The sequence below is a fragment of the Pseudopodoces humilis genome, chromosome 3, assembly GCF_049639895.1.
Source record: "Pseudopodoces humilis isolate 2021_Gansu_Grassland_sample_001 chromosome 3, ASM4963989v1, whole genome shotgun sequence".
Lineage (NCBI taxonomy): Eukaryota > Metazoa > Chordata > Aves > Passeriformes > Paridae > Pseudopodoces > Pseudopodoces humilis.
In genome coordinates, this window is record NC_142202.1 from 108,154,750 (window position 1) to 108,179,556 (window position 24,807).

General features: G+C 40.0%; 1 protein-coding gene across 2 annotated transcripts in view; it reads right to left on the reverse strand.

The window, feature by feature from the left end:
• Window positions 1-24,807, reverse strand: part of CD2AP (CD2 associated protein) — a 77,700-nt gene that overhangs the window by 49,998 nt on the left and 2,895 nt on the right. Inside the window, exon 2 of one of the 2 annotated variants that reach the window (XM_014251489.2) lies at window positions 5,181-5,341. In XM_014251489.2, the coding sequence (XP_014106964.2) occupies window positions 5,181-5,341 (161 nt within the window). Of the gene's footprint in view, window positions 1-346; window positions 599-5,180; window positions 5,342-24,807 lie in introns of those variants that run through there. The other variant, XM_088053582.1, reaches the window with a different exon arrangement.

Consider the following 24,807-nt stretch of genomic DNA (forward strand, 5'->3'; position numbering starts at 1 on the left):
GTTTTGTTTCCACAAACACACGGACCAGGAAGTTGAACAGACAGAACCACCTAGAAACAAATCATCCTTTTAAAAAGGAACTCTTTCTGCAAGCACAGTAGTTGTCTGCAATCTCTAAGCATCTCCCTATACTACAGAAGGGGACACGAGCTAAACCAACCCCAAGAAATTTTATTACACAAACAATTCTTAAACCAAGAATTTACACCATATACTAAATAAACTCTCAAAATCATATTGCAAGCATAACTTCTAAATTCATGCTGTTTCCATTCACCACCCTGAAACACGAAGTCTGTTTACAACATTTGATGTTAAGAACATACAGAAAATAAAACAAGCTTACCACTTCCAAGGACATATTTGTTCGAACACGCTCAGTGTTGCAGGTTTTTTTATTTAGGGGAAGGAAGAAAAATGTCACAGTGAGCAAAGTTCACGTGTTAACCTGGAGAGGATCCAGGCTGGGCGCTAGAGCTGCAGCAGCTGCTCACACCTGTGCAGGCAGGAAGCTGTCCCTGCACCAGCTCCAAGGCTGAGGGGCTGCATGTCCCAAACTTGCTCAGAGAAGTGTCCAGCTCGCTCACCAGAATGTCCCCAGAGCCCGCTGGCAAACTTCTCTGCCTTGACAGAAGAAAGCTACTAATTAATCTATCCACTGCTCCTCCCTCATCCGAGTTACTGCCTTGAGCTTATGATCAAACTGGTTTTACTACCATGTAAAGCCTATTACTCACAATACAGCTATTTACAAAACTGATAGCAATAAATGAAATAAAACCAGGAACTTCAGTTCTTAAAAAAACTCAGCTATGTAGGGACAAAAACCTTAAGAAAATAAGCAGAAGGATGAATACCAAATCATCACTTTCAGTTATCAACAGGTGTCTGGAGAGTGAATAGAACTACTCAAAATGAATAAATCAACAAAAATGAATCTTAGTCCATATCTTGTCAAAGTAAATGCAAAAAAAAGGAGTTAAGATTCATTGGGTCAGAGAAAGAGGGAGGTTGGGATGATTTCCTGAAGGAGGGAAGGCCTGGACTCTTAATCTTTACTTTCAGAGAACTGTTCCTGTATATTATATAAAGTCTAGAAGCAAACAGAAATAAACCCCAGCCCAAAACCAAAAACTCTTCCACATTTCACACACCTTAAGATCTCCAAAAATCTCACACATTACATCAAACAGCATTACTGCACTTCTCTAAATCACACTGGAAACAAACAAATACGTGCACGTTTTTCACTGTGATGGATTTTAGAAAGGAAAAGCTGCTCTCAAAGAAAACAATAAAAGTCTGCTAGGTTCCATTGCTAATTCATTTCAGAAATTCATGAAGTTGTTTATTTTAAATTGCCCATACAAGAAGAAGCACATAAATGGCAATAACAATGTCAGAAACAAGAACTCTAATTCAACTCCTTTCAAAGAGGATATGCACACAGTTCAAACAGGAACTTCACACCAGGTTTTGCTAGTAACACTGGAAACCTGTGCACTCCAAAATCCAGCTCTGCAATAGAGGCAGAACATCCTTAAGAAGCTACAGCACTGAAAAGTGAATTCAAGGAAATGAGCTTCACAAGTAGGCAGTGTAATTGCTTGCACTTTTTTTTTTAACCTACTTGTCTTCAACTGTACATTTACCACCATCTTCTGGTTTTAGGATTGCTTTGGACAACCCACACATCGAGTTCCCACCCAATCTTTACAACACCTCCCACTCCCCACCCCATGCAGTGGCACTGCACTGTAGTATCTGAGGATGTTTCAGAGCCTTTATGGGGTTGCCCTCAGCTGAGACTACCAGCTCTCTTTCTTTTAAAGCAAAATGATGCAAGTCAGCACCAAGAACTTCACCTTTTGGGACAGACAATCTCAGACTGCTCATTAACCCATCAAGTGGTGGGCTCACAGAAAACATCCTGTCCCCAGCTGGCACGAGGAACCAGACATCACCAAGCCCTGATTATGCTCCCAGATCTCCCCATCAATATGCAAAAGCCTTGGGTAGAAGCCAGTAAAACCCAACCAAAAAGTTACTAGATGATGTTATAAGGTACCAAGCATCAGCATTCTATCAGTATCCACAGGAAGCTTCCATAAATTCCCTTCTTTGTAGGAGTGTTTCAAAGTCACATAGTGCTTAGCTCACCCACACCAAAAAACAAATTAACCAAATTAAAAACACAGTATCAGCTTCCTCTGCTGCACTTCTGACAGCAAAGACCCAACTGCTACCACTACATGAAACAGACCTACTATCGCAATTTAAAATTATTTTACAGTGTTCAGAAGACTTGAGAAATAAAAGGAAGACGATCAAAAAGCTATTTCCTGTTTTAACAGCCCAAAATTAAGTTGACAGCACTTAGTCATACTTCAAACAGAAAGATGCATTTGTCAAAGCATGAGAAGTGGCATAAAATGTCAGTAAATCCAACGTATGGGCAGAGCCCAGAAGGGGGGAACAGAAGGGGACTGATCTGCTTTAGCAGTGAGGATAGAGTCTGAATCTGGGGCATACAACATATTCAGGCAGCACGCAGAAATAATCCTTCCGTCCAAATTTTTCTTGTCCTTCAAACAGGCAAGAAGCAGCCTTGTGCAGCTGGCACCAAGGCAACAAGCTCTTTTCCTGCCCTCACACAGGATGAAGAAGAGACAAACTAACAAAATTAGCAAAAACAAACTAGAATTAGAACCTTCCTCCCAATTATCTTACAGTTGATGAAAATCAAATGCTTTCATTTATTTTTAAAAAAATAATTTATCTTCTCTAATAACATATAACATTTGAACAAGAAAACATGTTTATCGTCACCAAGTTTCATCTGTCATATTTACTGTTTTTAAATTTTACACATGAAGGCAAATCTAGTGGATAACATATGCACTTTCAGTTTCAAATTTTAATCTTTTCCAGATCAGCACAGATTATAATTTACCATCCATAGTCTGCATGGAGAGGCTATATCCTGGACTCAGTTCATTCCTTAACAAACCAGTGTGTATATATATGTCACCAAAAAGCTACCACAAATTTAACCACATAATGCATTCAGGCCAGATCCTCATTTAATGCATGGAATTATAACAGGAGAGTAAGATGATCCTTTGAGGAAGTAATAAATATTTAAGAACAGTCCCAGAATTTTGCAACCAAATATGTAAAACTTGGTGCAACCCTTAGTACTGTCCACAGCAATTTGTGCTCTCTGGTCACATTTTTGTCCTCTTCCAGAGTTTTGTGTTCCTTCCCTTTCATGTGTGTCATGAGAAGTAACAACACTCTTCTCTTGTCAGTATCCTCACTGTTCTTATCACTCCCAATGGTGGAGGGTTGCTCTCAGCAGCAAAAAAATAAATCCATTTCTTGAGGGACTTTCCTGATCACAGGGCCAAAGTCCAGCCCTGTTTGAGCTTATTTCCACCTCCCTCCAGCAGGTCACCCACACCTTGCAGGTGTTAACAGCACACCGGGCTAAGAAGGGGCATTTGAGTTTAGTTGCTGAGACTTGGTACTTGGAGCAGACTGGTCAGAGCAGCATCCCATAGATCCTGCAGCATGATCCAACAACCTACTACAGTGGCAAATGAGAATGGTCTGTGAGGAGGTACAAAAAACTAACAAAAACCACCAAAACACTCTTCTGCAACAGCATTCCCAGAAACAGTCTCTCAAAACTATCACTACCTGTAAATTAACTTTTACAAAGAAATTATAATCAAATTAACCATGAAGAAAGCACACAACTTTCACTTTTTTAACAATCAATGCTTTCCCATGATCTCACCACTGCACAACAGCCTTCCAGCCTAAACACACCTTCTTGAAGAAAAGTTCCCAAGATCAGCCTCATAACTGAACTCAGCTCCAGCACCAAGAAGGCAAGCCACCCCTGTTGTCATGAAACAAAAGTGATAATTTTCTTCTACACAACTTCCCTTCCACTTCTCTAAATGCCTAGGCCTTCTAGAAAACTGACTGCCCCCTGTAATTCAGGACATCCAACCATGCCATGTGCATATGAACAGCCGGAAAGTTAGAAATACCTGCAGCTGAGATGCCAGGATGGAAATAATTTTAAACAAAGTTTATAAAAGCCACAGCTGCAGAAGGGCAGGAAAGCACCAATAAGTATGGTAATTAACACAGAAACATGTCATATCTGACCCATCTTTGCTCTTCAGCAGGACAAACTGATGACACACAAACCAGCAAAGAGCAGAGTCTGATTCTTTCTTCCTACACAGCACTTGAGGGCTAATTAAGAACAGCAGCACAACAATCAAAACACCACTTGAGGTCAATTTACTATTTATACAGGACTCAAAACCCAAAAATTACTTCAAACTAACTGCCAATAACTTGAAAATGTCACACAACTGAAAAGAATAATTTTGCTTTTTCAATTTTTCAGAAAATTTGTCAAATTTAAAATAAGCAAGTGTAAAAAAGTGTTTATGGCACTGGACCAATGTCCCCTTGGGTTTTACAACATGAAAGTATCACCATAAAATACACTGGATAATTCTGGTTTGCAAAGAATTAATTTAAATAAGTAAAAGAGGCGGAAGTATCTACATTCACTTGGACTATATGGAAGTGTTATACCAAGGAGTTCGCAGAGTCACAAAAAAGGCAGTGCCAGCAGCAGAGTCCAGGATAAAGGAGAATTGCCCCTTTAAATAAAGCAGCTTGATCCAGGCTGAAGAATACACATCAGCACAGCCTGAGGATGCAGCTTCTCATTATAGATGAGCTGACTGACCTGTGACCCCACTTTCCCAACCCTCTCATGACTGGATGTCTTCTGTAGAGGTAGGTTTAGGGTTTTTTATATTCTTGTTTTTTAAGTAAGTTCATCCCACTAAAGCAGGTAACCATGGCCACAGACAACTTGGTGCACTGCAGAAGACAGTGACACAGAACACATAATGCAAGGGTACAGACCAAAAGAAATGCTAAAGTAAGAACAGACAGCAGAACTTAAATTTAAAAAAAACCTTCAAAAGCATATAAAAAAATTGTCAGCACCTTGAATGTGTTCCTATTAAAAAAAAAAAAAAATCATCCTGTTACAAATACAACTGTTGTGTATTCTGACTATTTCAGTAACAATGACCCAGCCACACCATCACAGTAAAATCAAGCCAGTGCAGAATACTCACCTTCACAAAATTGTCAGGGAACATGCCCCTTCTGCCATTTAACTCCCCTTCCAACCATCCTTCTTCTTCCAGTTTTTTCACATTCCTGATGACTTCCCCAACTCGGATTGTTAACTCATCATCATGCACTGCATCATAGTCATATTCCACAATATAGTCCACTAAAAAGGAAAAAAAAAACCATGCACAATGAGTACAACCCAGACTGGGAAATGCAACTTGAAAGTTATGCATGTTCAAAAGACAAACCTAACAGTGACTGCTAACAAAAGGCATTTCCCTCACAGCAGTGCTCATTTGTGACAGTCCCATGTATTTTTGGGAGGAAGAAACAATTGCATAGTCAGCTATTAGAATAAAATAAATTTAGGAATATGACACTGGGTCATATTTTGGTGGTGGTTGGCAGATTTTTGTTCATGTCCGGTGGAAGGAATTGCTGGCAATGTTTTTTTTTTCCCCCCACCAAGTTCCAGCTGAAGATTTACCAATTATGAATCACTGACCACAGGGCAAGTATTTCTCACTCAGTGCCCAGTAGGGGCAAGGATCAGACACTGTGTGTACAGTAATGCTTTGTTAATTCGCACACTTCAGCCTGTTACTATGTTTGCAAAAAAATTAACTGCTGCACATTAATTTCTGCAGGTTTGATCCAAAAAATGCAATATAGCCAGAAAGTGTGTGATTGACAGTATCATACAACTTAAATTACAGAGATGTTAAAAGCACCTTCTCTCAGAGTAATTTGGTTTGTATGAAGTAGAATAAGCAAGTGAGCTTTACTTTTAATACACTTAAGTTTACTCAGTGAAGCTCAGCAGTGTATTCACATACTTGTCAATCTGTTGCACAAGATCCACGAGAGTTGCTCACTGACAGCTTAAGGCTTGTTTGGCAATAAAGACCCACTTGTTCATCAAGAAACTCTGTTCATGCCTGAAATTTCCAGAATCCTGCAGCAATCAAATAATCTTCCCTCTCATCAAATTCAGTCAAATATCCAGGCACTGCCAAATGTTAAAATGCTGTTCTCACTGAAACCTCCCTCTCCTCTGCAGATCACAATGCAGAAGAGCACAACAAGGTTAAAGACAGAAAATCCTGAATGGTTGTAGAAGTTTCTTTCCCAGGTTAATTTATTTTATCAGTGCACAATAATACCCAACAATTAATTAAAAAACAAAAGAATCAAATGGGAAGAAGTATTATTTGTCATTGAACTTACAGCTGCATTAAACCAATGTGTAATTCCAATCTGTGGGCAGTTTTAATCACAAGAGCAGCTGCAGTGATTGCAATTAAGCCTTTATCCCTCTGCTGCCTATGGATGAAGCCAGAAAACCCTTAGTAAAAAACAGAACTATGTGATGGTGCCACAGATGCAATAGATGCTTGAATGATATGTCTGGCAAACTATTTTCTGTATGCACCTGTTAACAAAGGAACAGGTGCATACAGAAAGACTTAATTTTGCTTTTTTCCTTTAACAAAAGAAATAATTTTCTTCTTTATGAACAGAAGACATCACAAGAGTTACCTATGTTACGCACCTGGAACTTCTAGCACACACTTTTTGTACTGGAGACTTTTATTTCTGCCAAATGTACTCTCTATGTTTGTTTCAAAGCATCATATTCCCCCATTTCTGCCTGCAGCAAGCAGAATAGTTCTGTCTTGCTTCTGCACAGAATTGTCTCTTGAGTAGCTGACATAAAATATTGCCAAACATACAGGAAATTCTGGCAGTCACAAATCATAAAGACAACAGCCATTCATCACTTAAGAGTCTGGAAATGAAAACATCATCTTCCAACCAATTCAACCCAGCTATTCTGGAAACTTATAAATGTAGAAAAATGTAAGAAATTTCCATGACACATACTTCTCTCATGATACACTGTTTTGAAGTACATTAGCAGGTAGCATATTTCAAAATACACACTATAGGACAGCTTTACAAAGCTAAACATGGAAAATTGATCACAACAGACTGTCAGTCATGGCAAATGCTCATAGCAGTGACTTGAACTACTGAACACCTGGTCCTTTTTCCACAGCAGCAGTAGATAATCACACTCACACTGTGTCAACATGAACCAATTCTATTGAAAGCTTATTTATTACCTTGGGAGAACTTTTCTGTATTTGTGTTTGAAATATACAGCACATTCATCTGGTCACCTTTCCAGACTATAAAACATTGACTCTGTCATGCCAACAAAAAACAGAGAACCGGAAGAACCTCCCAGTCATCATCCATATGTCTTTATGTTCCAAAGACAAATAGCAGTAAACAGACATCAGCTTCTTACACTTGAAATTTAAGTGCTGAATTTCCTCTTGTATTTGTCAGTGATACCCAAAGCCACCCTCGCTCTCATGGATACATAGACAAACCAGATATGAATTCTGTTGCCTCATCTGTAAAGTGGAAGGGACCATGGGCAGTGTTAAAATAGTTTCATCCCACAGATTTTTTTTCATATGATAGCAGAGGAACAGCAAGGAGCTACACGTCCCATGTATTGCTACTATGTGATCCTCAAGAAGAACACTCAGAAGTTTTGCTTTTAAATACAAGCAAGTAGCACTAGTTGAATCATCCAGGTGATGCGCAAGAAACCTCCATACTGCCTAAACAGTCCAGATTAAATAAATCTCTGAAACATCCTGAAGTATAATATTTACCCAAGTAAAAGCAGAGTCCAGCAATGACAGAAAATGTTTTTAAGGAATCACAACTCCTTACAATAACACTTACATGAAATTACATTAGTTTACTGATTATACTTCTTAATGCTTGTACTCATTCTGAACACTTCAGGTTCTCACTTAAAAGCTTTTCTCAAGAACAGATACACTGCAATCAGTCAGGAGGTGGATTTCAGTAATATAAGCTGGTCTAAATTTTTTTTAAAAACTTCTCAACTGGTAGAAGATGCAGCAGAACTCCTCCGCAACACAAGCTGTCAAAACCAGCTATCTCCCCTCTGCTTTTTTTTTTACACTGCTTTTGCCATTTCAAACCCCACTCAGATGAATTATCTGTAGCTTAAAGTCCTTAATGATCAAGTCTCAAATGAAAAACAATCTTAGGCTTAAGCAGGTACACTGTGAGGTTTACTGTGCTTTTCTAGCACATCCAGAAACACCAAAGTTCACCTGAGAGGGGGAGACAATTTCCTCCTGAGTTTTCACAGTATCTTCATACAAGGAAAGGCTGAAAAAGCTGGAAAAAGACTCAGAGATATCTCATCAATCAGGGTGTGGAAAAGACCAAGCAGTGCCCAATGAAAACACAAGATGCAGTGGGACAAAATGAAATCAAACAAATGCCATTTAAACATATATAAACACACTGTCTCATCCAGCCATGATAGCTTTCCAACATACTTAGAGAACCTTCCAGATGGTGTTTTTTGAGGGTTCTGACCCATTTTCAGGGGCAACTAACTGATTAAAATCAACAGAAAAAAAAAAAATGTTGACAGGACATCTCTGGAGGAAAATGGCTCTGGGGGAAGGGTCTGCTCAGCTCTTGCTTTTTAGTAAGACAACAACCTCACTAACAAAACAAGAATGAAACAATTAGGTTGGATGTTAGGAAGAAATTCTTCACAAAAGGGTGAAAAGAGTGATCAGATACTGGAATTGACAGCCCAGGGAGGTGTTTAAGGGGAGACTGGATGTGGCACTTAGTGCCATAGTCTGGTGGACATGATGGTGGTCACAGGCTGGATTTGATGATCTCAGAGCTCTTTTCCAACCTGACAGATTCTGTGATAAAACAGACCGAACACATCAATGCCAGTCAGCAGCTACAGACTACGTTATTCCCCATAACACAGACAAACTGTCCTACCTAGCACCTCTTTGACAAAACAGCTCCCACTGTCAGCCAAAGCAGGAACACTCCCTGCACCACACATTCAGTCACTGCTGGCATAGCTGGACTCCCCACTTCTCAAAACCTTCCACAACCAGCTCTTCTGCCAACCACAGCCCAGTGCCAAGGAAGAGGCCAAGTCTCCCAACAAGCATGGCCATATTATACCCATCTTCTCTCATTGTAAACAAAGGATGCTTTCAGCTACTCAAACTCTTTCTGAAGTTGCCTATTAGAGGTAACTAAGGCCCTCTGGTAGCCCTAAAGCAGAAATCAAAACATAAATTAAAAAAAGAGTGGAAAATATATCAAAATTATAGCACGCCTGTATCTTCAATAGAAAGAGACACTCATCCAGCAAAGAGCACAATTTCACATTCTTAGTACTTTGTTTAGGGTACTACAATACTGTCAGAACCCAGTGACCTTTCTGTAGTAGCCAAAAAAAGACAAACCAGATTTAAAATAAATCCCATGAAAAACACACTTTAATAGCTTATATATTTTTTTTAAAGAGGGGAGAGGGATTCATCAGATACCTGAAATCCTTGCATATACTGGGAAGACTTGCTGAAACTTGCTCAGGCCTGGAAGGACAGAGTCCAACGGGAAGCAGCAAGAATTGCTGCAGTCCTCCACAAAGGTCTCTTCAGGCAGGTTTCAGGCCAGTTCAAAGTCATTTACTGGAACAACAACCCTGGAAAGTCGTGTGACCTCCAGAAGTACCTTGCCAGCAGATCTGCAGTTACATTAGAAACGGACCTTTTGCTTTTCCAATTTATGACAATAGATGCTAGATGCCTAAAACAAACTTCATTAGTACTGTTATTTCCACTGGTACATTAATCATGTAAAACCTTCAAAGTTTAGTCTCCTATAAAACAAAGCCTAACCATTTTGTTATTATGTATGAATAGAATTACAAAGCTATTTCATTTTATAGCAGACCAAGTTGCCACTAGGAAGACCCCAGAGGACACAATCTTACCCTTTTAACCTACCATACTTTTCTTCACAACTATTTCAAAATCAGGTGCTGACCTTAAGGAGAATGATCCTTACAACTGCATTCCCACAAAAATGTTTCTACCATTTATGAGCTATAGGAATTCCAGCTGGTTTAATACTAATATAATACAATATGTTCAGCCACTTAAGACAGACCTTAACACTGAAAAAGTAGCTTCAGTGCTGAACTATGAAAACACCTTTGTAAGTGTTAAACATAAGTAGTGGTTATAAGGATGTTTTCTTTCCACTACAATACCATATAATTTCCTGTCACCCTGATCTGAGTCACTGATGACAACCCAGATGCTTAAATAGAAAGGCCTGACAGACTTCCCACTGCTCTTAATAATCTAGTTCTTGCTCCCAAAACTGTGAGTTTTGTCTAGAAAGCTCTCCTGTAAAGACACATACACAAGGTGCGCACCAGGGTTTGAGAACCAAAGACAAATCCCTCCTGGCTAGGAGCTCCCACTGCTCTGCAGCCAGGCTTCCTCCAGGCTCTGCACCTGTTTCACACTCCTGTTTACAAATTACCATAATAACCAGTTCCCCAAAGATCCAAGTATTCCTTTGGGGTACACATGTAGGTTTGCTCTTCCTCAGTCTGAATAGGGGAGCATCTTGCATTTCCCACTATCAGGGAAACCACTCTGAGCACTAGTCTTGTGCAAAAGTCCCTCCCCTCCTTTCACACCCCAATAACCATCCAACTGAAAAGCAGACAAGGGACTGAACCTTGAACAGATGGAAATACTCAGCATTTCTTACTTCCTTCTTATGGCGCCCAATAAAGCTACATCAACAGTGAGTAGGAAACCCACAAAGCTGTATTTCCAAGACATCTTAACTCGAGGATGTTGTGATCCCATGCTTTCTTCTGTGTGCATTCACCAGTCCTTTCCCCCTGCTCTCTGCTTAAATTAGTAGTTATTTAAAATACAAGTGAATCAGGTAAAGAAAACAGCCCAAGAGAAAGCTTGTAGTGACAACTTTCTGCAAGTTTATTTCCTTAAGATGTCTCACTGCAGGATCAGACAAGGACTGCTTCAAACCCACTTTAGGTCAACCTCTACATCCCTGTTACAGTCCAGATCACACTGCTCAGTGAAGCTCCCAACCACCCTCATTTGTGGTGTTCAGTTCAGTGTGGAACAGTCTCACAAAGTAATCTGGAATTTTCACTGAAACTAAACCTAAGAAAGCACTTAATACACATTAATCTTTAACAGGCATTATGCCCATAGGACAAGACTAAAACTACAATGATATAAAAATGTCCAAAACTTGAAACCTGAATATGGTCTCTCACACAAGAAATTTCCCCCTACAGATCCATTCAGCTTGCCCCTCACCACTTACTGCTTTGCTCAAAGCCAATATCTGCCATGAAACCACATCCTAACACAACACATTTTTGATACAAGTTCTGTCAACTCTCATGGTAAGGATGCAGTTCCATGCTATTAAGAAACTGAGCAAGTGTAATTAGCTAATGGAGACCATGCAATACACACATATTTAACAGTACAGTCACTGATTTTGAGCCACACCACACAGAAGAGCAGACATTTCACTGAGCTGAGCCATGCAGAGCCATCACGTTCACATTTCACGTGGAGGACTTGTAAACAGTTGCATCACAAGGGCTACTGCAAGCACTGAACCTCACCAATGAGATGTTTTACCTTCACAGCAGCTCAGAAGAGCCTCCTGAAGGCCCCTGGAGTGGCAGTGACACATGGCAGAGCCATTTCTACCTGTGCCTCCTCCCAAGGGAACCACACCAGTCATTCCAGCTCCAGTCCAGCCAAACAGCTCCGTACCACAGCACTCGCACCTCCTCCCGCTCCTGAAGCTTTGATCCCGTGTGCCAGCCAAGCAAACTCTGCTGCCACAAGGAAGGGATGTTGCAGAGGAGGTTCTCTACAGTTTAAGATAATGCTGACTTCATTTATTCAAATATTTACTTATGGTCTTATTTAAAGCAAAATGCCCAGAGCCATGAATATTCTTTCATTAGTTTATAATAATACAACATAATGCCAATGAAATAGAAAGACTTTCATGCCATTCTATATACATGTTCTTTTAAGCATACACAATTAATTCCCAATTTGCTGTAAACTGATTATTCCAGTCATGGATTATTTCAAAGACAGAGAACTTAAATCTGTACAATTTATTAGTTCATGTTGCTGGGCAAACAGACAATCCTTTCAAGCACTAAAGATGCCTCTAATACATACAAACACAGTGTTGGACCCAAGCTGGTTCTACACAAAACAAGCTCAGCTATGTCCACCCAGTTGTCTGGAAGCACTACAAACACCCTGCTGTCACCCACTGGCGACTCAGTTTGGATGATAACAGTATTTGCTCTGTTTAAAGCAACTTCATGTCGAAGTGAGTATGAGCTTTCACTCTATTCAACACACCCCATCTCAGAAGGCTCAGCAAGTTCAAAGCAGCATTAGATGAGTGAGGGCAACCACACACTCTCTTGCAGTCAGGCTAAATTCCCAATAAGCCCCTTTCCACTTCCTTAGCACATAGGCTGACCAGTCAGAGCACCATCCCCCATCTGAGCCAACATCAAATTCATCACAGAACAGGCTGAGTTGGAAGGGACCCGCAAAGATCATTGTGTCCAACTTCTGGCCCTGCACAGGACCATCCCCAAGAGTCACACCCTGTACCTGAGAGCATCGTCCAAACACTTCTTGAACTCTGTCAGGCTGCTGCTGTGACCACTTCCCTGGGGAGCCTGTTCCAGTGCCCAGCCACTCTCTACTTGAAGAAACTTTTTCTATTATCCAACCTTAACCTCCTCTGACAACTACTTCAGGCCATTCTGGTCTCCCCAGAGCAGAGGTCCATGTCTGCCCTCCCTCTTCACCTCATGAGGAAGCTGTAGGCCACAATGAGGTCTCCCTTCAGTCTCTTCTTTCTCCAGGCTGAATAAGCCAAATGACCTCATATGGATTTCCTCTCCAGAGCCTTCACCATCTTGATTACCCTCATTTGGATCCTCTTCAATAGTTCAGTATCTTATTTCCACTGTTTATCCACAATTGCAGAATATTCAAGGTGAGGCCATCTCAGCATAGAGCAGAGAAGGACAATCCCCTCCCTTGTCTGGCTGGCAATGCTGTGCCTGATACACCCCACGACAAAGTGCTGTGCCTGGGCAATTCAGTCTTTCAGCTGCAGCTCCCATTCCTCTATCAGATACTAAAAAAACTCAGGAATTTAAATATAAGAGTCTTCTCAATCAAAAAATTCACTGCACTGTTACCAAGAAAATATATCATTCTTCTGGAATAATTAAACTATCCCAAGTCACTACCAAAAGGCAACTGGATATCTGATAGTTTAAAAGACCTGTTAAAAACTTCCTAAGTACTCTCCAGTGCTTACACTGAGGATACTTTAAACTGCTATAAAGATAGTTTTTAGGAAAAAAAAGACTGAAGTCAGAATAAACACCCACCACGGAGAAAAACAACAACAAGCAAACCAACAAATGGCAACAAAGCAACTTTGAAACTCTCACAATATCCAATATCTCACATAAGCCTTTACTTCCACACACTAGAGCAACAACAGCCCAGCTACTGTCAGTTTCCCACATTGATTAAGTACTATGAGCTTAAAGGGGAAAAAACTACCATTGCAAGAGAGGAAGGAATAAGATGGCACAAAGGCAGTTCTGTTATTTTCCTGAAGTATGGGGTCTCACCACATTTTCTACTTTCTAATGATAATAGGTACCTTATTGCATCCTTTCAGTATCTACTTTTTCCCAGGGTCTGTAGTGACAGGACTGGGGGCACTGGTTCTAAACTGACAGAGAAGAAATTTAGATTAGACTTCAGGAAAGAGCTCCTGCTGCTGCAGATGGTTAGACAGCACCTGGAGATGGCTGGGGATTGTACTGTCTGAGAGTTCGTGATTCAGATGTCAGTGGCATAGCAGTAAGAAGATATTTTTGGGAGGAGTGTTTAGTAGCTGAAACTAATTTCAGTTTGGCCAGCTTCTGCAGAATTTCCTGTCAGCTGTAAAGGTAAAATCACAAGTGTAAGTAAGAAGCTTCCATGAGTGATATGAGAGATCTTGTGGATTATAAGAAATCTGTGAAAGGTACAGGATATCTCTGAAAAAGAACACACTAATGACAGGGATTAGTTCATTTATTTGTATGGTCTATAAAGAAAAAACATCATAAAAGATATTTGTGCCTGAATCACAGGATAGCTTGAGTTGCAAGGGACCTTTAAAGATCATCAATGGGCAGGGACACTTCCCCCAGACCTAGTTGCTCCAAGCCCCATCAGCCTGGCCTTGAACACTTCAAGGGATGACACATCTGCAGCTTCTCTGAGAGATCTGCAGCTTGCTTCTGAGCAGCCTGGGTCAGTGTCTCAAGTCTGTGACAAGGCAACTTAAATAAAGTTTCTTTTTCCTTTTTTTTCTGTCCACCCTGCAGTATCTGCTATTTTTCCTTACTTCTTTTGTAACTTGCTGTGTGCTGCATCACCCAGTTCTAGCACAAATATTTTCTACTTAAAGCAACAATTCCTCTACATCCATAGCTTGCCTAAAAAAAAAAAAAAGGATAATAAAAACAAAAATAGCAGTCTACCCTTGAGACAGTCTGAAGCCAGGAGATTTGGTTCTGTCAGCACAGAACTCGTCCATCTGGAAGCCGCCCTAGATCCGCCTGGCATTTTTAGATTGGGTAAGGCAATGGTGCATTCTCCAAGATATGACTCACCACGCATTTTTAATAAAAAGTTTGTGTTGAATTTTACAGCCCAGTAAGAATGCCTGAAATAATTAGGGAAACAAACAGTTGAAAACAGTTAAAAATGTAGGCTTTTCCTCCTAAATTATTTCAATTAATGAGAAACTTACTACATTCTAACAGCAACCACCTCAAACGTCACTTTCTTGTGCTGGCTTGGGTGCAATTAGCAAGAGACTTTGAGAAGGAAACTAAACAGTATAGCAGAAACCCTGCCCTGAAAGACACAAACCACATATGCCTCATTTTCCTACTCCAGGCTGCTGTAATTTTTTGAAGTGCATTACAGCACTTAATACTGTGTAAGATAAAATACACCTGAAAATTGAATGTTTGTCAGTTTTCACTTACCTAAAGCAAATTGTCTTCACACATCCCCTCATAATTTTACAGCTGCATTCTGTAGATGACAGGCTGCCATGTAGATGGTAGACTTCCAACCAGATGGGAAGAAAAACATTTTAAGAATACTTCACTGTAGATTTATCAACTCTAGAAGTACCCCATCATGTTTCCTCCAATATTATCAGAAATACTTCCCTTAAAGTCAGTCATAAATTTAATAAATGTTACAATTGTGGATTTAATTTACCCCTTCACTTCCATAAGTAGAATTGCTGGGCTCTTCCATTTACAGCACAAGACATTAAACAGGAAGTATTAGAATAAAACCTCAACCACCTCCAGCTATTTAATACCTTGTAAGGATAGAGGAGGTCAAAACGTTTCACCTGGGAAATGACATGAAGCAGAAAGTGATGGTTTGTGCTACGTGCTATTTCCCTCAGTCTGAGCAGAGCTGAGAGCAAGAAACCAGCCTGGAAATGAGAGGTGACACCCGCAGGAAAGGCAGCAAATGTCTCCACAAGCAGAAGTGAAAAAATGCTACTAATTCACAATGCAGAGAAAACCAGAGATCTTTGAGGTCACAGGGGAATGTATTTTTTTAAAAAACACCACATTTTCTAATGCCATGACTCAGACATTATTCCATATATAGATTTATGCCTCTTCCTCTGTTCCTTCCCTTAAGTTAATTTTATAACATCTATTTGGCAAAACATTCAAGGTGAGTCACAAAACACCGAATTACAAATTCTGCTAAAACAAAGCCATGCCAAAAAGCACTGAAGAACAAAAGAATCATACCTCATTTATGTTTTGTTCAAACCCAAAGCACCAAATTAAGCAGTGAAAGTACCATGAGGTCAACACTGTGTTTATAGGTGCTCCCTTAAAGCCTTCACTAGATAATTAGCTCACAAGCAAAAGAGCTTCAAGCTTTTATCTAAGAACTCTTTTTACAAAGTCATTCCCTTGAAAAATAAAAAATTCTATTTGAAGTTTCCTTTCTTCTATCAGGACTCCACACTACTACAAAAGCTTCAGCTCCTCCTCCAGCAGATTTTTTTTCCAGGATTCTCCTAGCCAAAAAGGACATCATGATCATAGCCCCAGGTTATGAATTCAAGAGTTATGAAAATAGGAAAATTTCTGAAAGCCTCTCAGGTTTAAATGAAAACTCCTTTTACACGCCAAAGAAATGCAGAAATGCTTTGATAGACAGCCTACAATTTGGCACATCTCTAATTCTGAATGACAATTAGTACTTGTGCAAACATGGCAAGAATCTGGCTTTGAAATAAATTTACAGGAACTTATAAGCATTATTTGGAGCATGCACAAAGTGTTCCCTTCATCTGTAAAAACAGACATGATGCAAGAGTCTGAATGGTCCCAGATTGGAATCTTGCAAAAACCACAAAATATGCTTAGCATTACAACAGGAACAAGTGTTTGTATCTGACTGCATGCTGTCAGGGCATACTAATTGTGACATAAAGTTCATTTACATTTTCGTGTGGACATTTTAGTCAAGACAAACTGAACCTCTGAGGGAAGAGCACAGAAAGAAATCCTTATGGATTCTTACAAAAGCCAGTCAAAACAGCAAACACTCAAGGGTACCCTACAATCTCAATCAGACAGTTTTAAAGGAGGAAAAACTGTTTCATTTAGTCAATCATGTTCTAAAAGTTCAGAGATCAAGTCCTTTAAATATCTATTTTTACAGGTATTTAGAAGGATTGAAGTAATTCTTATTAAGATCATTATTTCCATCTGCATGGTTTGCAACACTTCCATTCACAGGAAAATGGCATTTCAAAGGACTCCAGAGGTTATTTATTCCAAACTGGTCAGAGCAAGATTAATTTCAAAGTCAAATCAGGTTGTTCAAGGCTTTGGCCAGCTAAATGTTACAAGTCTTGAAAGAGATAAAACAACCACCCCAAGCACCTTTTCTGATACTGTATCCTCATAATAATTTTTCCACATTATATTCAGTAGGAATTACCACTGTCCTAACCTTCAGGCATTGGTTCACAATTTTTCACTGTGCCTCCAAGGAGAGTAGGTTGTTCTCCTCTCCAGGCTACACCTACTTCTTGCACACCATACGCACCACTCTCCCAACCACCCTCAACTCTCCAGTTCAGTGGCATTCCCACTGCATTTGAGGGGATAGAGGAGCAAAACTGGACACAGTATTTTAGAGACAGTCCTGTGCCTGTCTCTATTTTAGAGACTGTCCTGTGCCAGGGAGTAGGGACCAACCACCTCCCATGACCTCCTGGCTACTATCCTGCTCGTGCCCCCTGGTAGACAGTAAGGTAGTCCAGTCCATTACTACTGCAGCACATCAATCATCCCCCACCACATTAACTGTGGAGTTTTTCTTTAGGTACTGGTCATAATCTTGACCATTTGAAGAAATCAGCAATATGCGAGCATCCCTACCTGCCTGTCCTCCTGCTTCACTCCAAATAATTCTTCACCTGTACACCCATTTGGCTGAAACATGCCAGAAGGGCAGTACCTCTAAAATAAGAGCTGTATATTTTTTATTTTTAGGGTTTTTTGCAGAGCCAGCACTGAAGTACTCAAATCTCAGCTCTTCCCAAGGAAAACACTTCAGGACTGCCCCAACACTTGCCCTTTTAACCTGTTGGCTGGCTGATCACCAAATATGCAGCTTGGAAGCAGCTACAGCATGTGCTTCATCTTGCAGAGCTAATTGATAATAGCACCACGATTGGTATTTGAAGAATTTGAGAAGGGATCAGAGGCCTTACCAGAGTTTATGGAAAGCAGCCTGGGGCAAGGGATAGCAGTTGCTGCCATCAGGAAACAAAGCACCCAAAGGCAAGTTCATAGAAAGCCAACTCTCACCTCAACTGTTCTCAACACAGTCACTTGAAGGAGTAGTTGGGATTTCAGAAACACAAAGGAAATACTCTTGATTGTTCCCACATATTCACAGCTACAGGCATAATCCCGGGGACCCAGCTACATACACACAAAAAAAAGTGAAATCAGGAGAGAAGAGCCAGCAATACAACCTTGGCTTTTTCAAACACCAAGGCCAAGAGTCACCACTTCAGTTGCTGCTCAGAACTGAAAATCCAGGATACAGCAGCAAACAGCAGGACCCAGCAACTCGGTGTTGATGGGAAATCAGTACAGTCTCCTTACTGCATGGAGATGGCAGGCTGTGTCTTATTCTACCGACAGCACATCTCCTGTTTCATAAACAGCTCTATTTCATCTGCTGTTCATCCAGCCTGAGGCTTTCTGTCTATCTAGCAGGGCAGGTTTTCTCCGACAACTTACATATTAGAAGCCATTTACATTATAATACATACATGTGCCTTAGAGTTCTCCCTCATTAAGGATGAAGCACTAAGACTGAAAGAGCAAGCTATTCCCACAAAATAAGCATCTAGTAAGGTGATGAGCACATGAAAACAAGAGGAAGCAATTTTATACACTCTTAATTGTGCTTTCACTTGACAACCTCACACTTAATTTATACATATAGCCCTACAGACACCATGATTTAAGAAATGCCTTCAAGCTCTCCTCAAGCTGCCAAGGGTATCAGCTGAGGTTGTCTGCAATTCCCCTACTTCCTTGCACCGCATCCTTATTCAGATACTGGTAGGCTGTAAAAGCAAACCCTGTTATACTTAGGCTTCTTATAAAGAAGTTTTTATTATAATCTTCCACTTCACAGACAGTCTCCTTCCCTGTGCTGAAGGATGAGATGTATCTCCAGTAACCTGTGGGTCAGGCAAAGAAGACTTGTGTTTGATTTTAAAGAGCAAAACAGCACAGTTCACGGTAATTTATCCTTAATTAAAAGGCTACATTCTGCTGCTTGCACTTTTCAAGAAAAACTGCTGCCTCCTTAACTACCATATCCACGACAGCATGCCGTAACATTGGGATTAACATGGGATTAACATATTTGCTTTTATCCTCATAGCTTCAAAAGCCTTGCTCACCTCAGCACTTCCACTGCCCCACTTGCAGCACAGCATCTCATTCCACCTGGCTTCAGAACAGCACCAACTCAGCTGAACACAGCAAAAATGTTGTTTGGGACACTGGGGTTTCAAACGAAAAGCCCATGGCCCACCCTGCAGACACTCATGCCGCTTGGAAATCCTGCTAATTTTGTCAAGTCTTGTACCAAAACCTCTTAAGAATATTCTTCACTTAACCTCTTAGGAAAGGGAAACAGGCTCTGCTTTTCAGGAACTGCTTTAGTCACTTACAGAGACCAGAGTTTTACAGTGACTCCCAACAACCTGAGGCTAAAGGGGAAAGACCCTGCACGGTCTCTCTCTACTCATTCTCGTTTTATTACCTCTTCCCTGTGCTGGTCCCACAGCTGTGTTGCTCCAGGGTGTGTCAGTCTAGTTTGCTGCCAAATCTGCCAGCTGGTTCTCTTCCAGCTGGATTCAACCGTGGCCAGTGTCTTGAACTAGATCATTGGATGGACACATGATCATTAAACCTGCCAAAAGGGGAGATTAAAGAACACACTGATATCTGCATTATCCAGGGATTGACCATACCAAGAAATGATGGATTTAGCATTCTCCTGGCAGTTTGGTCTAGCAATTAATGACTTTCCTGACAGAAACATTTAGATGTTAAAATGAGTGCAAATAGCAGTGTGATTTACCTCAAGTTTTAGACAGGCTTATTCTACTTAATGTTGCATTTACTGTTTTATGATAGTGCTACATAAGCCAAACTCCATAAAAGCATTTAAGTGATGGGAAGTGATGGCAAGTCCAGCCCACCTGCAAAAATCAGGATACAGAAGAACAGATGCATATTTTTACATATTGTGCTCAGCCCTCTTCTCAAGACATACACATTATTGAGAACAACCAAAACCAACACCTACAGAAATACAAAAGGCATCTCAGTAACAGGTTCTAGCTGCTTAGAAACTGTTTTCTCTTTAAAGGTATTATTAAATTAATAAATAAATTTCAAATTAGAGTTAGAGCTTAAAAACAATATTTAATGGCTGGCTTAAAATGGATTGCGAGGGATAAAAATACCCCTTTAAAGATACAGAAAAAGAATGCTGCTAAATAAGTTTGGTGGATCATGAACACTTAGGAAAAACAATTAATACAGACGCTCAGAAGAAACTTCTGAAATCTTAGCGTAGATCTAGCGTAAAGTAACTGCAGGTTACAATGGAAAAGGAAAAATACTCTACATTCCCTGACTCCAGGAATTCAGTTCCATCCACTCTCTTGCCCAGAGGTAAGGATGCAGCCCCAGTGAGGCCATCCAGCTTGCTGTTGTGATGGCAAAGCTGGCACAGGGGTTTGTCCCCACCAGCCAGCTCATCAGCTCCCAGCAGGGCTCACAGCCACGGGAGCCAGGGCAAACCAGATATAGGCACTGCACAGCTAGGGCCCCTTCCAGCAGCCGCCTGGAGTTATCTCTGAAGCACAGCCTGGAACTGCACCCACCACGTGACTTTGGGACAAGGGAGATTATATGCAAAGCAGCCTTAAAACAAATCTGTTCATAGCTCAAGGTACAAGTTCAGAGTTAAGTGATGAGATTCTCTTTCACTTCATGAAACCATGGTTTTATTTCTTTAAGCAGCAAAGATGGACACTGTTCTTTCTAAGTGTCAAAGATGCATTGAGAAGAAACAACTAGAAACATTCTGACAAGTTTGCTTTTAAATATTTCCTGAAAAATGAAGAAACAGTGCAACTTGGGGAAATAAAACTACACTAAGAGGAATGAAGGTATACTGCTATGTTACCAATTAAGCCACAATTGAAGAGCCAAAACCAAAGACAAACAATTTCTATAGGGGCCAAGCTGACAACTGCTGAAAGTGTACTGCAGCTGATATCAGCATCAGTAGCATCCTCATCCTCCTCCTGCAGCCATGAGCTCAGTCTCAGTTTTTGAACAGCCAGCCTGACTGAAAGCTGACTCAGGAAGACAGGGAAGTTTCAGATTATTTGGTTTATACAAGCAAGGGAAGAGGACAATGCTAATCAGCCAGAGGTAAGCAAAGACTCAGACTTAACTTCAGTGCCAGCTTAAAAAGATCAAACTATATCCACAGTCAAAAAAATTTGACAATAGCCAACCACTTAGAAATTTTATCAAAGAGGCAGAACTGATGACATAAGTCTTCTTTAAATAGTAAGGCAAGTTTCCAGGAACTCTAGTAAAATTGCCTTATTTAAAATTAAAGTAAAAATCATTAATAACTCCCATCCACAAAAATCTATTCACAGTTGCTGCAGAAGCAAAAATAATGAGATTGCCTAGTACTGCTTAATTTCAAAACCATTTGCCTGTAAATGACAAAAAGTTATCATGTTTACAGTGATTTACTTACTGTTAAGAAACAGTGCAATCTTAAACCATTTAAATAATTTAAAGCAACACTTTATCTAGTTAAAACAATGAAAGCAATAACATTCATTTTGAGTTCTTTAACAATAATGTTAAGTTTAAACTCAATTTGCAATCACAAAGCTCTTCAGCACTAAGTGCAGAGCAGCTACAGCCCTCACCTGTAACACCACAGGTCAGCACTGAGCAAACTGCTGAAATTAAAGGAAAATGCTTAATTTTTTAAATTATTCAAAATATTATATTCTAATTTATTCTGCTGAAAGCAATCCTGGCCTAATCCAGATTTCACAGAATGTTCTGAGTTGGAAGGGACCCACAAGGATCATTGAGTCCAAGTCTTAAATAAATGACCCATACAGGGACTAAACTCATAACCTTGGTGTTTTCAGCACCAGGTTCTGATGAGCTGAGCCAATCTCAGGGTCGTAAGCATATTATAGGCAATAAATATTCCTTTTAAAAAAGTGAACTTTAATATTCTAAATTACCTCATATTATACTCTCTACAGTGAACATCACCCTGAAAGTGGAAAGACTTAACTCATTTGGCAGACAGACACATACTGTGGTTTTTCCTTCAGTCTGACTTAGGACTCTGGCTAGACTTAAATTTTTGTTCAAAAATATCTACAATGTATTGTTTCCGAAAAAGAAGTATTTAATTCTGATTGTATTGGAAGAAAGTCAATTCTACATGGAAGTAATGAAGTAAAACACAATCCCACCCAAAAACTCTTGTTGGTATTACTCAGAGAAAGTAAATAGCAGTGCTGTTGAAATGAAGTCTTAAATTTATGCTGGGAAACAGGGAATAATTTAGGGTAAAAGGAAACTTATTAATGTGCCAAGAGTTTGGACCAGAAAAGAGGCAACTGGAAAGGCAGTTTTAGTGTTTCAGTCCTGCTGTCACCAGTGCACCAGGACAGCCATGGGTGATGCTCAAGCAGGGCTATACTTCCACCACCACTGCATTGGAGAAATCTGTTTCTCACCACCCCACATCCAAAGTAAGGGACAGCAAAGGCTCAGGCATCACCTCCACCAAACACTGGGCATTTAGATCATTAGTATATTCACACAATTCAGAACAGAAACAAAAAGCAACATCATGGAAATTAAAAGTATCAGGAAAGAAAAAGCTGAATGGAATTTAGCTACCTTACAAAATACAAGATGCCAGTTTAAAAAAAGACAAACAAATACCAACTTTAAAAGGAGTAGAAGAAAAAAGTTAAACACCTGCCAAGGACTAGAGACACCTTTTAAGTGCCCAGGTAGCAATCACAGCTGCTAAAAATTGCTACATCCCAGACCCACTAGCAACAAATTTCACCTGACTGACCCACCAATTCAGTCAAGATGATTTTAGTCACTTTAAACATTTTCATTGCTGCTCTTTCCTAACAAATTATTTTTATCAAGCCAGGTTAAGGAACTACCAGACCAGCAGTTATATGTAACAGCATCTCCAGGGAAGCACAATGAACGGGAAGAGCAGAGCTGTGACAGCCAGAGTGGGACAGAGCAGGCAGCCGCCTCACTTAGCCCCACACAGCGCAGCATGCCCAACCACACACTTCCTGTGTTTATGCAATAAAAACCCACTCAGGGAAAAAAAAACAAGCACAGGCAGATAATGGAGAAAGCCAGTGAAGGTGAGGATAATTCAAGGGCAAGGTCCTACCTAGCTGAAATTAAAGCTCTTAAGAACTGCTAGAAAAAAGAAACTGAAAGAAGAAGCCAAGACAGCAAATATAACTGCACCCCTACATGAAGTTAACTCTTAAAGAACATGAAAAATTCTTTTCAACAAGATGAAAACACAATCAATACTAAATAACTATCCAGTAAAGGTGACCAGCACCTGGAATGACTGGCACAAACTAGATGTAGGGACTCTCAGTATGAAGCCATCAAATAATCACCCACCATTTCTCAAAATACAAAGGAGTCTGGCAGAACAAGGAGCAGTTTTGGGGCAAAAAAACTCACACTGAAGGGATGTATTTCCCCCATGCATTCCTATATATGTTAAACAAGGACTCCCACTGTCACAGACAGTGGTGGTTGGCAAAAACCACAGGGGTTTTTTGAGCCCCTTAGGGAGGGACAACCACGGACTTGAACTATCTATAAAAAGCGATCTGGTGAAACCACAAACACCTCTGAGAAAGTTCATAAATCACTAACTGCCAGACCAGGGGTTTTTATTAAAAGGAAAAAAAAAAAAAAAAAAAAAAAAAAAAAAAAAAAAAAAAAAAAAGGAACTTTCCACAACAAACCTGCTTCACTGCTTCACCTATGCTTTTCCTCCCTACCTGTCTCCACAGTCAGGACTCTCAGCACAGCAGTTCTTAACTTCTTGGGGGAAAAAAACCCAAAAAACAAAAAAGGCAGCAGCTGAGCTGACAGAATCTCTAGCACCTTTTGATACAATTTCTACTGTCTTGACCCAAAGTCAGGATCTTACTTCAATTTGGTTTCCCAGTAGCTTAGGCAAGTAACTCCCAGTCAATTTTACATCACACTCCCATATAGTTTTGTCTACAATAAAGAAAATGGTAGTGAGAAAGCACTTTGCTGATCACCACAAGTACAGTTGGTCAACATCAGGCTCATCAAGTACCTGAGTACAGAAGGGTTTAACAAGAACTTGAACTTCTGACTGTCACTTTACAATAAAGTCTGACTGAAGCTCAACTGCACATCCCACCTTACATATTTCTTGGTAAAAATACCAGCAGCAGGACTCTTCATCTATGCTATCCCATTTGTTTGGGGGTGTATAGAGTAAATTTTTGGGTTTTGGTGGGGGAATTATTCTGTAAGGGTTTTTTGTTTGTTTTTGAATTGAAGAACAAATGCTGAAGTAATGTTAAAGAGGTTCTTGGAATACTACTGGTGAATACTGAAACTGTCACAGTCTCCATGACAATATGTTAAAAGTATTAAGTCTGCTTACAAAAACCTTCTAGATTGTTTTTGTTGCCAACATGAAGTTAGGAATAGGCATCACACAAGTTTAATGTTCAATGAACTTACTCTGTAGACCAAAAATATTTATACTTACTCTGTTGGCAATGAAGAAGTCTATGTGGCTTCTTAAAGCATTCCAAAATTATAAATTTTTCTGAAGCTCACATGCAGAAAATTCAAATATACTA